At 34.4% G+C, this 15,921-nt stretch overlaps 1 protein-coding gene across 1 annotated transcript; it reads left to right on the top strand.

The window, feature by feature from the left end:
• Positions 1-6,530: 6,530 nt before the first annotated feature.
• On the top strand, positions 6,531-15,732 carry LOC103852014 (CBS domain-containing protein CBSX5). The gene is made up of 2 exons (XM_009128894.2): positions 6,531-12,124; positions 12,236-15,732. Exons 1-2 carry the CDS (start codon positions 11,772-11,774, stop codon positions 13,083-13,085), a joined length of 1,203 nt encoding a protein of 400 aa, XP_009127142.1. The 5' UTR covers positions 6,531-11,771; the 3' UTR covers positions 13,086-15,732.
• Positions 15,733-15,921: the final 189 nt, after the last annotated feature.

Genomic DNA, 15,921 nt, shown 5'->3' with positions numbered 1-15,921 from the left:
ATAAAGGAAAAAAAAATAAAAAGTGATGTAAACACGTATGTGCATGTAAAAAAATTATTTTTGGATTCAAAAGATGTTTGGAATAATAAGTTTAAAAATGGTCTAAACGTAATTTATCATCTATGGTGATTTAGAATTTGCAATCAGCAGAAAACACAATCATCTAATGGACATAGAATACGAAATATACCAGTCCAACTAGTACTCCAGCTTTAAGCTTATCAATCTACAACAACACCCACCACAAGTAATGTGTTAAATCCATCAGAGAGAAATCAAGTTCATGTTTAAAGATTAAAGGTGTTTAAAGATTAAACCTGTATACTCAATAATCTTCAAATAAATCATAAGGTTTTGAACTTCATCAATCTGATATAGAACCGTTTTAAGCTTATCACCACCAAGATTAGCACTTACGTTCATTCTTATCATTGATGTAACCTTCGGAGCTAAACCCATGGATCTGGCCACCGAATCAAGTGGGAAATTTGGACGCATCGAATCGATTCCACTCTAACCGTAAAGCAGTTTCTCGCAATAAGCATCAACTTGGTATCAAAGAAAGATCAACTTGGTGATTACGACATGTTTCTTTGGATCTGTTTCACGTTGAGGGGCGGAAACGGTGGCTGATGCAGAGACGAATGATCGTCTCCTCATGGGTTTCGCATTGGTGATCTGATGAGACTGTCGATTCGAAGGTTGATGAGTAGGTTTGGTGGAGAAGCACGGAGAGAGATGATGATTGAAGCGCTCTTTTAGTAATAAAAATTAATAATAAAATCTGTTTCTAATTAGTTTATTTAAAATATAAATATTGTATAATTAGAGAGTTAAAATGGAATTAACATTAATATTAATTCTAAGTAGACAATAATCCATAAAATGATTCTAAAGGGATAATAGATAAGTTCTTTTGTTCTTTTTTGACAAAATTCTTTTTGTTATTGTAACTAGTAAAATTTAATGGAATTCTATGGAATCAGAGCCGGACCTACATTGAAGATAGGGGTGTCATTCGACACATGTAAAATTATAAAAATTAAATCTGTAAGTCTAAGACAAGGAGTTACTCTAGTTGTTTTGGTTAAAGTTTATAGGTTTGACATACATTAAACTAGATTCAAGACTCCAATATGTTCATTTATATATTTTATTACTATTTTCTCATAAGTGAGTAATTATAATTTTGATAACTTTACATATATTTTGACACCCATAAAATAAAACTGGATGGAATGATGCACTTCACACAAATTTATCACATTCCAGTTGTAGAATTTTGTTTTATTAAAACCTTTTAATCGTCAATTTTTGTTGATTAGCAAATGAATCAATTCAATGAGAAAATGCACCCTAAAATTATATAAAATATGATTTTGAAAGAAACTCAAACCATTGAGAGGCGATCGGTAATCATCTTCCTCTACATGTACAATCCCATCAATTCTATCAAGATTGGTGATTGGGTTTGCTGGGAAAACTTTTGGACCAGCAAGATCCCGGTGTTGCAGGAAGTGCATGGTTTAGCAGACTTACATCCAAGATATCACTTTCTAATTCCAGCTTCATAACTCTTGTGTTACATTCCACCTGATGTTCAATATCTTTGCAGGGAAAGAGTTATTAGAGTATCATATTGAAGTTTTCGGATTTTTCTCAACCAGATTTCACGATTTTGGAGTCAGCTTTGATTTGTGGACTTTCTATATTTTTATGTTTTATAATAGTTGTACCATTATAGTAACATAGAGCATCTGCATTGTTGCGTTTCTTCAAGAACGTCTATAGAATTCAAGGACGCAAACAAGAATGACTCTCTTATTATAACCTGAAAAAATATCTCAAAACTCAAGTTCTCAATCCCTAAACTCTATGTATTATGCCACAACTTTGACATCTCTTTATATAGAGTTTATTATGTCCTAATCCTATTAAACAATACATTTAGATAACTCCTAAATATATTCTAATTCCATATCACAATAGGATTAGGTCTCATGTTTATCTCTAAGCTTCTTTTGTCTTCAAGCTTAATCCAACAATCTCCCCCTTAAGCTTGAACTCCATCTTTGACAAATCATACACTCCAATGAGGTCTCTCATTTCCCTGAACTTGATGCGCCCCAAAGGTTTGGTTAATATATCCGCTCGCTGCTCAGTTCCAGGTACATGTTCAACCTCTATCAATCCTTTCTCAACACACTCTCTGATGAAATGATACCTAGTGTGTATGTGTTTACTGCGGCCATGGAAAACAGGGTTCCTCGTAAGAGCAATGGCCGACTGGTTATCTATTCGTACGATGACCCTCTCACTCTCAGCTCCGTGTATCTCCTCAAGCAAGTCCTTGAGCCATATTGCCTGTCTCGCAGCCTCTGTTCCAGCCATGAACTCTGCCTCGCAAGACGATAAGGCCACAGTCTCTTGTTTTTGAGAGCACCACGTGATTAGGCTTTCACCAAGGTAGAAGACGTGACCTGTAGTGCTCTTACCATCATCTGGATCCACATTGTGGCTGCTGTCGCTGAAGCCTACGAGCTTTGTTGGTTCCTTCGAGGAAGTGCTTCTGAAGATTAGGCCGTAGGAAGTCGTACCCTGCAAGTAACGCAAGCATTGCTTCATCGCCACTCCGTGTGATTCCTTAGGGTCCTGCATATATCTAGACAACACACCAACACAATAGGATAGGTCGGAGCGGGTGTGAAGTAAGTAACGCAGGCAGCCAACTTTCTTTCTGTAATCTGTTGCATCAATAGATTTCTCTGTTTCAGACTTCGACAGCTTAGAACCCGAGTCCATTGGTGTCTGAACTGGATTGCAATCTTTCATGCCTGCATCCTCAAGAATCTTCATCGCATAGCCTCTCTGACTCAAGGTAATTCCTTCTTTATGCTGAGTGACCTCTATTCCGAGATAATAAGTCAGCTCTCCAAGATCACTCAATTCAAATTTCGTTGCCATCTCCCTCTTGAACTCAAAGATGAGCTCAATATTCGATCCTGTCACAAACAGGTCATCAACATAAACCGCAACAATGAGAAGCTTGTCTTTTACTTTCTTCCTGTAGACTGAAGGCTCTTTCGAACACTTGCAAAACTTAAGCTCGTTTAGGATCGCATTAAGCTTGTTGTTCCACGCACGTGGAGCTTGTCTTAACCCATATAAAGCTTTGTTTAATCTATAAACCTTGCTCTCAGAACCTTTAACCTCGAAACCCTCCGGTTGACTTACATAGACAGTCTCCTTTAACTCTCCGTGCAAGAATGCCGTCTTAACGTCGAGATGGTGAATGATCCATCCATTTGAAGCTGCTAGATTACAGAGAAGTCGGATTGTTTCTATACGTGCCACAGGGGCAAAGACCTCGTCAAAGTCTATTCCATGTTGTTGTACATACCCTTTAGCGACCAGTCGAGCTTTATGTTTCTTAACACTTCCATCTGAGTTTCGCTTGAGTTTAAAAATCCACTTCAAGCCAATTGCCTTTGCTCCATGAGGCAGATCTGCGAGTGTCCAAGTGCCATTCTCAATGATTGAACACATCTCGTCCTCACAAGCTAGAGTCCAATCCTTTGATCCTTTCGCTTCACTGAAATTCCTTGGTTCATCGTTTAGAACCATGAGCAGTATTTCTCCTTCTTCCTCTGCAAGATATAGCACATAGTCATCAAGGTACCTTGGTTTGGTGATCTGACGCTGTGATCGTCTCATTGTGGTCTCAGTCTCCGTCTCTTCCTCATCATCCTCGGTTTCATCAGAGATCGTGGTGGTTTTTATGATGTCATGGTGCTCTGCTTCTTCATTCCCGACAGTCTCTTCATCAATCTCAGCTTCGCTTTCACCAGTGCCGTGTATCCCACGGTTTCCATAATTTCCAACAGCTATACTGAAACTTCCAGCTTCGTGTTGATTTGTTTGGTTTTGACTCCAATTCCACCCTTTTGTTTCATCAAAGACGACGTCCCTACTCACCATAATCTTTTGATCTTGAGGGTCAAGCATTCGATAGGCCTTTGACCCTGGTTCTGTCCCTAGATGGACTAGTATTCGAGACCTGTCTTCGAGCTTCTTCAGGTGAGGTTTTACTGTCTTTGCATAGCCTATACAGCCAAAAATTCGAATGTGACTGAGGTTCGATTTTCTTCCTCGTAGCGCTTCGTATGGCGTTCTTTCCTTGAGTACTCTGGTTGCAACTCTGTTCAGAAGATATGTCGTGTGTCTCACTGCCTCTCCCCATAGGTAGTTAGGAACTCGCATATGTTTCAATACGCTTCTGGTCATCTCCATCATCGTTCTATTGCATCTCTCTACCACCCCGTTTTGTTGCGGTGTGTATGGGGCTGTGAGATGCCTTCTTATTCCTGTTTGTTCACAGTATGCGTTAAACTCAGTTGAGACAAATTCTCCTCCTCTATCAGTTCTGAACGTGTGTATCTTGTGTCCTGTGTCTTGTTCCACCATTACTCGGAAGATTTTGAATTTATCAAACACATCACTCTTCTCCTTCAAGAATATTGTCCACATGTAACGAGTATGGTCGTCGATGAGTACAAAGACATACCTGATTCCAGATGCTGTACTCGGAGATATTGGTCCACACAGGTCACCGTGGACAAGCTCAAGAGCTTTGTCTGCTCTATATGCAGTTGCTTGTGGAAACACTTGTCTTGTTTGCTTGCCAAGCAAACAGGAGCCACATATCCCTTTCTCAAAATTGATGTGAGGTACTCTGATCACAAGATCCTTTTGAACCATTACCTTGATTGTATCTAGGTTCACGTGTCCCAATCGTGCGTGCCATCTGCTCGACTCGCTTGTCGTTGTGGACAGTAGACATACTGCTTCTTTTATCCCCATCCAAACTTTATACAATCGGTTCTTTGACCTTGTTGCCTTGACAAGTAGTTTCCCGGTTTGATCATGCATTGTCAAGCATTCTCCTTTCAACCTTATGTCGCAGCCTGCTTCAGTGGCCTGTCCTAGGCTGATGATGTTGCTCCTTAGGTCTGGTATGTAGTAGACGTTACACATTGTCCTTGTTTCTCCGTTTTGATCAACAAACTCAATCGAGCCTTTCCCTTTAATGTCGATGCGTGAGTCATCTCCAAACTTAACCTTCCCTGTTATCTCTTTATCGATCCTCTTGAAGTACCTACGATCTCCTGTCATGTGGTTACTAGCCCCATTATCAAGATACCACATGTTGTCCTCTCCATTAGACTCGTACTTGCTCGGCATCACCTTTTCTTCGTTTAGGTATACAACTTCATTCAACATAAGCTCGTCTGCATCTTGTGTTGAATCTTTATCATGTTCTTGTGCCTCTTGCAGTTTGAGAAGACGATCTGGACAGGTAGAGGCGTAATGGCCCATCTTATCGCATCTGAAACATATTATCCTAGAGGTGTCTCTTCCCCCACGACCACGGCCTCTGCCCCTATTGAATCGTCCTCCTCTTCCTCTGCTTCCTTTATACTCCTCATGATAATCACGATTGGTTTGTTGCTCTGTATTAGAGTACATCAGTTTGCTCTGATCTTCTTGACTTTCTTCTTCTTCTTGGACACGCTCTTCATAAGCTTTCAGACGTCCCACAATGTCTTCGAAGCTTGTGTTCTTCAGATCAAGAACCTGTTCGAGAGAGGCTACTATATGTATAAATTTCTTGCGAGGAAGACTCTTCAGAAACTTTTTAACAAGTTTTGATTCTTCAATTTCTTCTCCTAAGGCATGGGATTTTGAAGAAATTTCCGATAGCTTGCCGACGAAGTCATCTATCTTCTCACTGTCCTTCATCTTCAATCTGTCAAATTCTGCCATTAAAGTCTGCAGTCTAGCCTCTTTCACTCTCTCTGCACCAATATGACGCATCCTGATAGCGTCCCACACCTTCTTAGCTGTATCCAACTCCCCAACTTGTAGCACTAAAGCCTCTGGAATCGCCTGAAACAACAGAGCGATTGCCATATCGTTTTTATCCTCTTCATCCGTTCCTGTCTCGACTACACTCCACACCTTCTGGACCCTCAACATGTTCTTCATTCGTATGGCCCATACAGTGTAGTTCGTCGAGTTCAACATCGGACACTTAATGGAAGAATGTTTTCCATCCTTCAAACTCGGTGTTGTCACAACTGAAAGATCCCCCATTCTCAATAAGCTCTACGACGATCAAGTATTGATTTCCGTAAGGCTCTGATACCAAATATAGAATTCAAGTACGCAAACAAGAATGACTCTCTTATTATAACCTGAGAAAATATCTCAAAACTCAAGTTCTCAATCCCTAAACTCTATGTATTATGCCACAACTTTGACATCTCTTTATATAGAGTTTATTATGTCCTAATCCTATTAAACAATACATTTAGATAACTCCTAAATATATTCTATGTCCATATCACAATAGGATTAGGTCTCATGTTTATCTCTAAGCTTCTTTTGTCTTCAAGCTTAATCCAACACGTCTCTGATCGTTATTATACTTTACATTTTAAGATAATTTGATTATGCATTAAAATTAAATGATGTATAAAAAGTTATGCCAATAAAACAAAGACAAGTGTAGACAAAATCTCTCAGCTCCCTTTGGTAATCTCTAATGATCGATTCTGACTTTTTTCAATGCCTCTCTCCTACCTTTCAGTTTTTAATTAATATTTTCTATGAGAGATTTTTGCATGTACCCACCAATGCGGATGGACGCATAACGGAACTAAAGAGACCTTAATGCTAACCACACATGGATTCATTTTACCATAGTCAATAGAAAGTTGGGACTAAAACGTTAGTGAAGACATCCACGTGAGGTCAGCATTAAAATCTTTCCTAATAATTTAAAGATTGTATATACAGTATACGTAGCGGCCGAGAATGTGTCACAAACGAGCAAGAAAAACGTGAACTGCATAAGACAAGATGGTCTTATCGGTGGCAGTATTATATAGAAAACACGTTTAAATTTTAATACTGCCACTAAAAGCGACAAGAGTTGACCCCTTTTGCAATTTTAACCAAAATATCAGTCACACAAATATTCATATATACTTTAAGACGTTGATCATATCGTGACTTTTGAGTTTCGACCAATATTATGGATCATGAGAACGTATGTAATATCATATAAATATTTCAGTAATGTACCTTTTATAAAATTAATTCATGACCCAATAGTATAAACATATGATGGCCTTTGGCTTGTTGATAGGTGTGATCCAACAACTAGTTGATAGGTGGACCTTTTTATCTGTTTTTATAAGTTGGATCACACCTATCAATAATTAAACATTGGGGACGTTTGTCCTCATATATGCTCAATGAACTAGTTTGGAAAACATACGAGAGTTCTTCTTATTGATCTTTAAATGTCTCGCATATTTAAGTTATCTAAAACTGAACCTAAGGGAAAATGTAACATTCAAAATAACTTGATAATGTAAGCTTTGTTAAGTTGATGAGTGGCCTGAGGACTAATCAATCCTCTCATGTCGGTTCGAATATACATATTTAGGAATTTCGAACTCCGACGAGACGGTTTCTTTTCCCCACATAGATAAAGGCTAGGTTGTCGATGTAGAATGGTTTATTTCATCAAATTCCATGAAAAATATAAATTTTTGTTGATTTTTAATGGTCATTCTATTTCTTAAAACTATCACTGATATGGACACATATATGGCAGAGCCTACCGTGGCTAAAGCTGGTAAAGCTAAAACTTTAGGCACCAGAAAATATTACATATTCTTAGAGCATCTCCATTGGGGGGTTCTACCCATTGGAGTTCTAAACATTTATATGTGTGTATGTATATATTATATAAGTGTATGTAAATATGGGAACCATTTTTTGGAGAAGAACCTCATGCAAAAGTTCTAAAAATCAGATTTTTAAAACCTTTGCATGAGGTTCTTCCCCAAAAAATGGTCCCCACATTTACATACACTTATATAATATATACATATACACATATAAGTGTTTAGAACTCCAATGGATAGAATCCTCCAATGAAAATGCCCTTAGGGAATCAGTGACGCAATGTTTATTTGGTGCTAAAAGTGCTCTTAAAAGCTTTATTTTGCTTTAGGTGCCATCACACATTGGTCCGAGCCATTGGCATGGTCGTGGTTTCTTTTTGGAAAGACAAGACTGTTTCCCCAAATGAATGGTAGTGATGCGTCCGGTTGAATTCACGTTGTTTCTTTTATCAAAAAATTGTAGACGTGTGCTATATAACTTAACTAGATGATACTCCGCAATGAACGGTAATATGAAAAGAAACATATTAAGGAAAAGTATGGAATAGGGTGTACATATATAATTTTTGTTGAAATTTATCAAATAAAGTTAATATGATCAATTTAAATATTAAATAATTACTTTACATGATTCGTGGTTCAGGTGGATATAATGTTTTAAATCGATTTTTGTGTGCATTACGTGAAAACCGGAATCCAAATAATTGCAAACCAACTTTGCGATTTGAATAGTGCTTTGACGTCTATGCTAACGATGTATTATCGGTACAGCTTTGACACTAAAAACATATATATTAAAGTTGGTGATGTAGCGGAAGCTTTTAGAAACAAAACTAGAATTTGAGAATACTTTTTCATTGCTTAATCAAAAGCTCTTTAGAGTTTTAGAATACTTTTCTCAATAGTTTATTGAAACATTTTTTTAAAAACTCGTTTTATTAATAATCAATCAACTGATATAGCAAAAACTTTTAGGGATAGAATTAAATCCGTTGATTCTAAGAGTATTTGGAAACTAGGGTTTGAGAATACTCTTCTCAATGCTTAATGAAAAGTTTTTTAAGATTTGAGAATACATTTTTTAGTGGTTTTTATACAAATATCTTTATGAAAACTTCTTTTATTAATCAAATTAAAATTTGTCTACAACTCTAGGCATACGAAGCTATTTATATGAAAATCAGATAACCTTACAACTATTTAAAAATCCTTAAGATAATTTTAACTAATTAAGATAAATACCAAAATAAATTATAAACTATATAATTAATATATTTGGAATATATTTAAATATATTTCTGCATCAGATGGCACAAATATGTTACTTGAAACGGTCCAATTAATTTACCTAGCAAGTTATCTGTATTATTAAAGAGAAGTACCAATTAAAAAATACCCCTAAGTTTTCTAACTTATTTATACTTCGATGCCACTGAGAATTAAATTAAACTATATATTTTAATGCTTGTCTTTTCCAGTTAAATTAATGAGTTTTCCTTAATCAAATTTAAATTTAATGTCATTAAATGAACCTACCTATTTTAATGCTTGTCTTTTTCAGTTAAATTAATGATTTTTCCTTAATCAAATTTAAACTTAATGTCATTAAATGAACTTAAAAATATATCATATTTAATGTAACTTATTACGGACGAGTACGGCTCAATAATGAACTAAAATTTTATTTTTACGAAAATGTGAATCACTTGACGTATATAATATTTAAAATATATTAACTACAATATAAAAAAATGCATATAACCTACCTATAGTTTAGTTTGAAATGATCATGCTCAAATTTTATATAGTCAACTTACATCATGCACCGATCGATGTACAATATTCAAACCACCTATTGATTTTCTAAGCTTTATAAAAAACAAATCAATAAATACAAACTCAAAATCTAATATCATCTATTAATCAAACATAATATCTTTAGTGTCTATCTTTAATGTATTTATTAAATATAGAAATTGTAACCATAATTACACTTATTATAAGAATAGATTTGATTTCAATCAATTGATTTATTAATTCGGTAATTGATTTGCTTGCAGAAGAGGAAACAATAAATTTAAAATTTGTAAGAATATAAAGATATAGAGATTCCAACCAATTGTCTATATTTGCGTATGATTTTCGCATAATAAGCTTCAAATTGAACATTGAAAAAGATAGAGATATTTTTTATCTTTTACCGACACAGAGCTTAAACAAAACAAAGAGTTAAAGACAATTTGTTTGTTACACTTCCCGGAAAAAAACGGTTATAACATGGATTTTCATAATATGGTCTTTTAACATATCATTTAATAATTATCTTGACATAAAACAAAGAGTATAAATAATTTAATATTAATAAAATTATGAAATTATTTACAATTTGATGACTAATTCATCGCCCTTTTTATATGTTAAATTTTTCATAGAAATTTTAAAATCATTGTATTTTCTTTAAACATGTATAACTAATTTATAATCTTTTATGCCATACTAAGTCATAATATAATATTTTTTTCATATTTTACATTAATAATCATTATTTTTGTATATCGTCTACAATTCTCTAATTATGTCTATTTGTTCAATTTTTTATATGATATTGAATATTCGTCACAAATAGATGATTTAAGACGCCAAAAAAAATATTTACTTGGTGAATATAATACATCAAATATTTCAAATATATCATTTAGTTAAATAAATAACCGAAAAACAAAAATTTATACACCACCAGGTCAGGATCTAGTTGTATTTATTACATTGTCTGTAAGGTGAGTTGTCGTGATGACACGTCCCCATAAAAAACAATGTTACAACTTAAATAATGATCTTCGATTGATTAATATATAGATGATATATGTCTAACCGCATTGAATATGAAAGATATTGTTTTACTAATTGTAAATGATTTAATTGAAATGAACAACTATATATACAAGTATCTTCTATAATATTCTTCATCTACAAAATATAAAACAGTAGCATTTAACTATATATAAGTCATTTTAAGCCAAAAAAAAACTATATATGTCACTATTCGACGTCTACGATAATATACTCTCTCATCCACGGTAGTGGTACAAAGTAGTCACCTACTCACCTGCTAGCTAAAAAGGTCGACGTCAATTTAATCCTGGTTCTGAACTGTCACGTTGATGTGTTTACTTATCCCCATATAATCTTGAATTTTGTTTTCATAAATTATTATGTTATCAGTAAATAAACACTCTTTAACCTTTTGGTCATCAACTTAAATTTCGAAATAAAAATATATACTACAAACCTCAATTTTTTCAACCCCTTTTTTTTCTTTTTAGTTTTGTAACTTTTCTGTTTCTTTTGTAAATAAGGGTACAAGTAACTGTTTCTTAGTAGTATTTTTTTTTACCTAGAGTTGTTTCTTAGTATTATATTTCATTATTTCATTATATTTCATTTGACTTTATACAATGTAGAAGAATGAATAGAAATATAAAGACTATTGGATATATAATGCCTATTTATCATTTATTTCCATATATTTTGTATTTGTTTATTTCTCACCATTTATAAGATCTGAATTTCACTTTGTTTTCTATTCAAAACCTAAGTTTGGAATAAAATTCTATTCAATTTTTCATTTTATAATATAAAATAAAAATTATTTACTCTAAAAATAGAGTAAATAATTGTTTTTATTCCTCACTCTGCAAAACGAAGTATGGTTAAAGTAAAACTCAACTTCAAAATAGAATTATTCAGTTTTGAAATTAAAGAAAAAAATGGAGTAATGGTCGAATCTAGTGAATTTTGTAATTCTTTTACGTAAAACAAGACATAAAAATATAGCAACTGTCGTTGAGTAAGAGATTGATATAAATTTTACCAATTAGCCTTTACACAGAGTTGTTCTGCATGTTACTTACATCGTACCCATGTTCCTGTTTCTTATAAATACAAACTCTTTTCTCTCTTTCTCCTTCGCACTTGCAAAACCAAGTTTTCATTCTTTCTCGTAATTCTTCTTGCATGGCAATAACCCTTTTGTCTCACGAGGTATCGGACCTCTGTATCGGCAAACCGCCACTACGTTGTCTCTCAGCTGTCACAGCCACCGTCGCTGACGCCATCGCTGCTCTCAAATCCTCCGACGATCCTTTCCTCAGCGTCTGGAGCTGTAATCACGACGAAACCAATGATGATGACGACAACAAGAAGTGCGACTGCGAGTGTTTGGGTAAGATCTGCATGGCGGATGTGATCTGTTACCTGTCTAAATTCGACAACAAGGTTTTGTCTCTTTCCTCCGCTTTCAATGCATCTGTCTCTGTTCTTCTCCCTAAATGTCGTTCCATCGTCGTCCATGTCCAATCTTCATGCAAGTATGTGTGACAATACATCAAGATCCAGGCATTGCAATGGGTTTCTTGATTCTGTTTTTTTTTGCTCTAGTTCACGAAATTCAAAATTTGATTTTGGTTTTGATGTTTCAGGTTAGCTAAAGCCATTGATCTGATAACCGGAGGAGCACAAAATCTGATTGTTCCAATTCAGACAAAGAGAGGACAGCACAAGGTTCCGACCCGAAACGCTGTCGTTTCGCTCACCACCACAACAACAACACACAAGAACAGCCGCCAGTTCTGCTGGATCACCCAAGAAGACATCATTACATTCTTTCTTGGTTCCATCAGCGTCTTCTCTCCTTTAACGTCGATGTCTATCTCCGAACTCGGCGTGATAAACAGTACACGCGCTTTCCTCGCCGTGGATTACTACTCCTCAGCCGCCTCTGCCATCACCGCCATTTCTCTCGCCATTGCCAATAATATATCCGTCTTGGTTGTTGATGGTGGATGCGATGTACTAGAATATCCACGTATAGCTCTAATCGGCGAGATTCTGCCGATGACACTCGCGTGCTGCGATGAAACCGCCGCGGCAGCGGTTGCTACACTCTCCGCCGGCGAACTGATGACGTACATTGAGGGTAGTGGTCCGCTGGAGAGTCACGTAAGGGTCGTCAGGAATCGTCTTGAAGAGAAAGGGATGGTGGGTTTGATCTCACTCGTCGATTCCTTGTCGGGGTCTTCTTCGTCGGATGAAGAATCTCCCACGGGGAGAACGAAGTCATATGGTCGGTCAGTGAGTAGAGCGGCGAGGATGGCTAGGAAGTCGGTGGCCATAGTGTGTAATCGGGAAAGCTCGTTAATGGCGGTGATGATACAAGCGATTGCTCACAGGGTAAGCTATGTGTGGGTGGTTGATGAAGATGGTTGTTTTATTGGTATGGTTACTTTTGTTGATATTTTGAAACTTTTCAGAGTATTTTTGGATGATTAAAACTAATCACCATCATCATCAGTTTTACTACTTTTTTTTGTTAGGTTTTGCATAAACAAATCCATAACAAAACGTTGTATGATTTTTTTTTTGTGTGAAAGATATGTCAAAAGTTCTTGAAGAATATTTCGGTTTGTGTGTTCTTAAATCTGGTTTTCAGATCTCCGTGACAGTCCTAAATCTTGATTTTCAGTTCATAGTCTCTCTTACCACATGGACCATCGTTTGATTATAGAATTAGAGAACAAAATAAATATAGCTAACCAAGTGATCTTTAACATGATCATATTTGTTTTGAATCAGTAATAATGTTTGTAGACCACGTGCATCAGCTGCAATTTGTGTCTCACGCTAATCCTAAACCTAAAGAATGCAAAAGTTGATGAGTCTCTGTCTAAAAGCTTTGTGAGAGTGACATTATTGAATCTAAATGAAAAAAATAGAAACAGAAAAAGCCATCAAGTATGCGTGAATCGTGATGTTGATTTTTAGTAAATGAAAGATTGATTCTCTTTAGTTAATTAGTACACACTTGACTTTACATTTGTTTTTTTATGAACACACACTTAACTATTAAGATCCAGCTACATATGTCCAAAATTTTGGTATTTGATTTGTACGGCTTGGTGCTAAGTGATACATGTTTGGTCAAATGCCACATGATATTAAAATCATCCATTGCGTTTGGTACTATGTTTTAATATGTGATCTCGTGCGTTTTTGTCTCGTTTAGTCGTTTTGATTGTGAAAGTTGACGGTTTAAAAAAAGTTGAAAGTTGGTTGAGTAATGAAACACTACTATTAGGCGGAAAACATATTTTTAAGATTTGGTGAAAAATGCAATTTTACGATTTCGGTGGATAAAACACAATTTTGTGGGTTTTAAAGGAAACCATTTTTATTTTGACGAGAAAATGAGATTTTCTGTTCTCGTTGTAAAAATGTTTTTTTTTTCCGATTGAGAATAGCATATAATAATTATAACAACTAATTTGATTAATTTTATATTTTTATTAAAGGTATGTAAGTTCTTTTTAGATTTTGAAATTTAAATATTGCATTTAAACTCTAAATTTCTTTTGCATTTCATATATCTAAATATTATAGATGTCGTATCTAGATGCTAATGCAATAGTGTTCAAACTAGCAACATTTTAATACTAGTATCCAAATGTAGCTTTTGGATACGTAAACGAAAATGGACTTAATCTATACATGCACACGTATGGATTCAAATTTGTACTTGTTAAAGTTGTGACTGCGAAGTAAGCCTTATGTGGATCCCTCCTCAAATCCATTCGGCTTTTGCTTTTTTACTTTCCTTTTTCTGTCAGCGGCTTTTTAATTTCTATTTTTAATGGATTTGCTACGTTCCCCCAATATAACTACAAAAATCATAATTGTATAACGAATTAGCAGATTAAATAAAATAAAGGGAAATTTCAAGACCTCATATTTCAATGCAGTTGATGCCTTTAGGTAGCTTCAGTGTTTTGAAACCGATATGGACCCGCGGTTGAACCGGAAAATCTAGTGTTCCATAAAAAAATCAATTTGAATTTTGTGAAAAGCCCAATATTTAGAAACCCGCAAAAACCACTAAAATCCAGAATCCGAGACCGATTGAACCAATAAATAACTTTTACTTTTTGTTTTAGTTTTAGTTTTTATTTAGATTATGTTTTATATTATATTCCAATTAAAAAGTTAGGTGCTGACAAAAAAAAAAGGTTAGGTTTTCCTTTCATCCTAAAAATTCAAAATTTAAGATTTCAAAATTATAATTTTATTAAAATTACTTTTTGGTCAATAACAATTTGAAATCTTTCTAAGTTATGGGTGCTTGGAGAATGAAACACATACTCTCTCCAAAAATCTAAAGTACCAAATAGACTTCTAGAGAAATTTTCTAGTCAACGCATATGTTAATTTTGTAATGACTAATTGTAAGTTTTTCATAGAAGATTTCTAAAGACGTTTGCTAACTTTTCTTTGAGAGAAAACTTTCCGAAAATTTTTCATAGAAATGAGGTTAGTTTTACAATTGATCAAAACTGTGCAGAAATTCAACTTTCTTATAGAAAATTTCTGGATAAGTCTATTGTGAATAGGCTTCTAGAGAAGTCTACTTCGCCCAAAAGTCTACTTTCAGAAAATTTGAGTAAACTGGTGGAGATATCGTTTTATTGTTACGGTAAGTCTTTGAAATGTCGCAAGGAGTTTACTAAAGTCAATATTGCAATTTTCAATGAGATTATAGAGGGTTAGAGAGTTATGAAGAGAAATACATATTACATTTATTTTGTAGCCATCCAGAAAAAATAAACAATGTGTAAATTTTTCAAATTTTCAATTAGGTTAAAAAATTGGTGTAGAAAACTTCTAACAAAATCTGCTACTGTATTACAATTTAATAGAATTCTCCACAAATCTACTAATGTATTATTTACATTTAGTATACTTCTGAAGAATCCTCACAATCCTAAAGTTATAATACGTTTAAAAAAAAGATAGTATTTTAGTGCATAACTTCTTAGCAGATTTCTTAAGAAATCTCTTACCCTAAAAAATAATATTAAATAATTTAATTAGATAACAAAAACACTGCAATAAACATCAAATAAACATCTAAAGTGTTTAATATATGCAAACTAAACACTTATATGTCATATTTTAATTTAAAAAAAATGATTCAAAATTCTAAAGCCTAAACCTAAAAATATACATTCTTGAACATATTTTACCAAACTCTAACTAATGGACAATCATGACTTAAAATCTATATTCATTAATCCACATGAAACACAATTTTAAATTGACATGATTAAAATTGTTT

This window comes from Brassica rapa, chromosome A02 (assembly GCF_000309985.2).
Source record: "Brassica rapa cultivar Chiifu-401-42 chromosome A02, CAAS_Brap_v3.01, whole genome shotgun sequence".
Lineage (NCBI taxonomy): Eukaryota > Viridiplantae > Streptophyta > Magnoliopsida > Brassicales > Brassicaceae > Brassica > Brassica rapa.
Note: the sequence above shows the minus strand (reverse complement) of the source record. Positions and strands in the feature narration are given on the sequence as shown.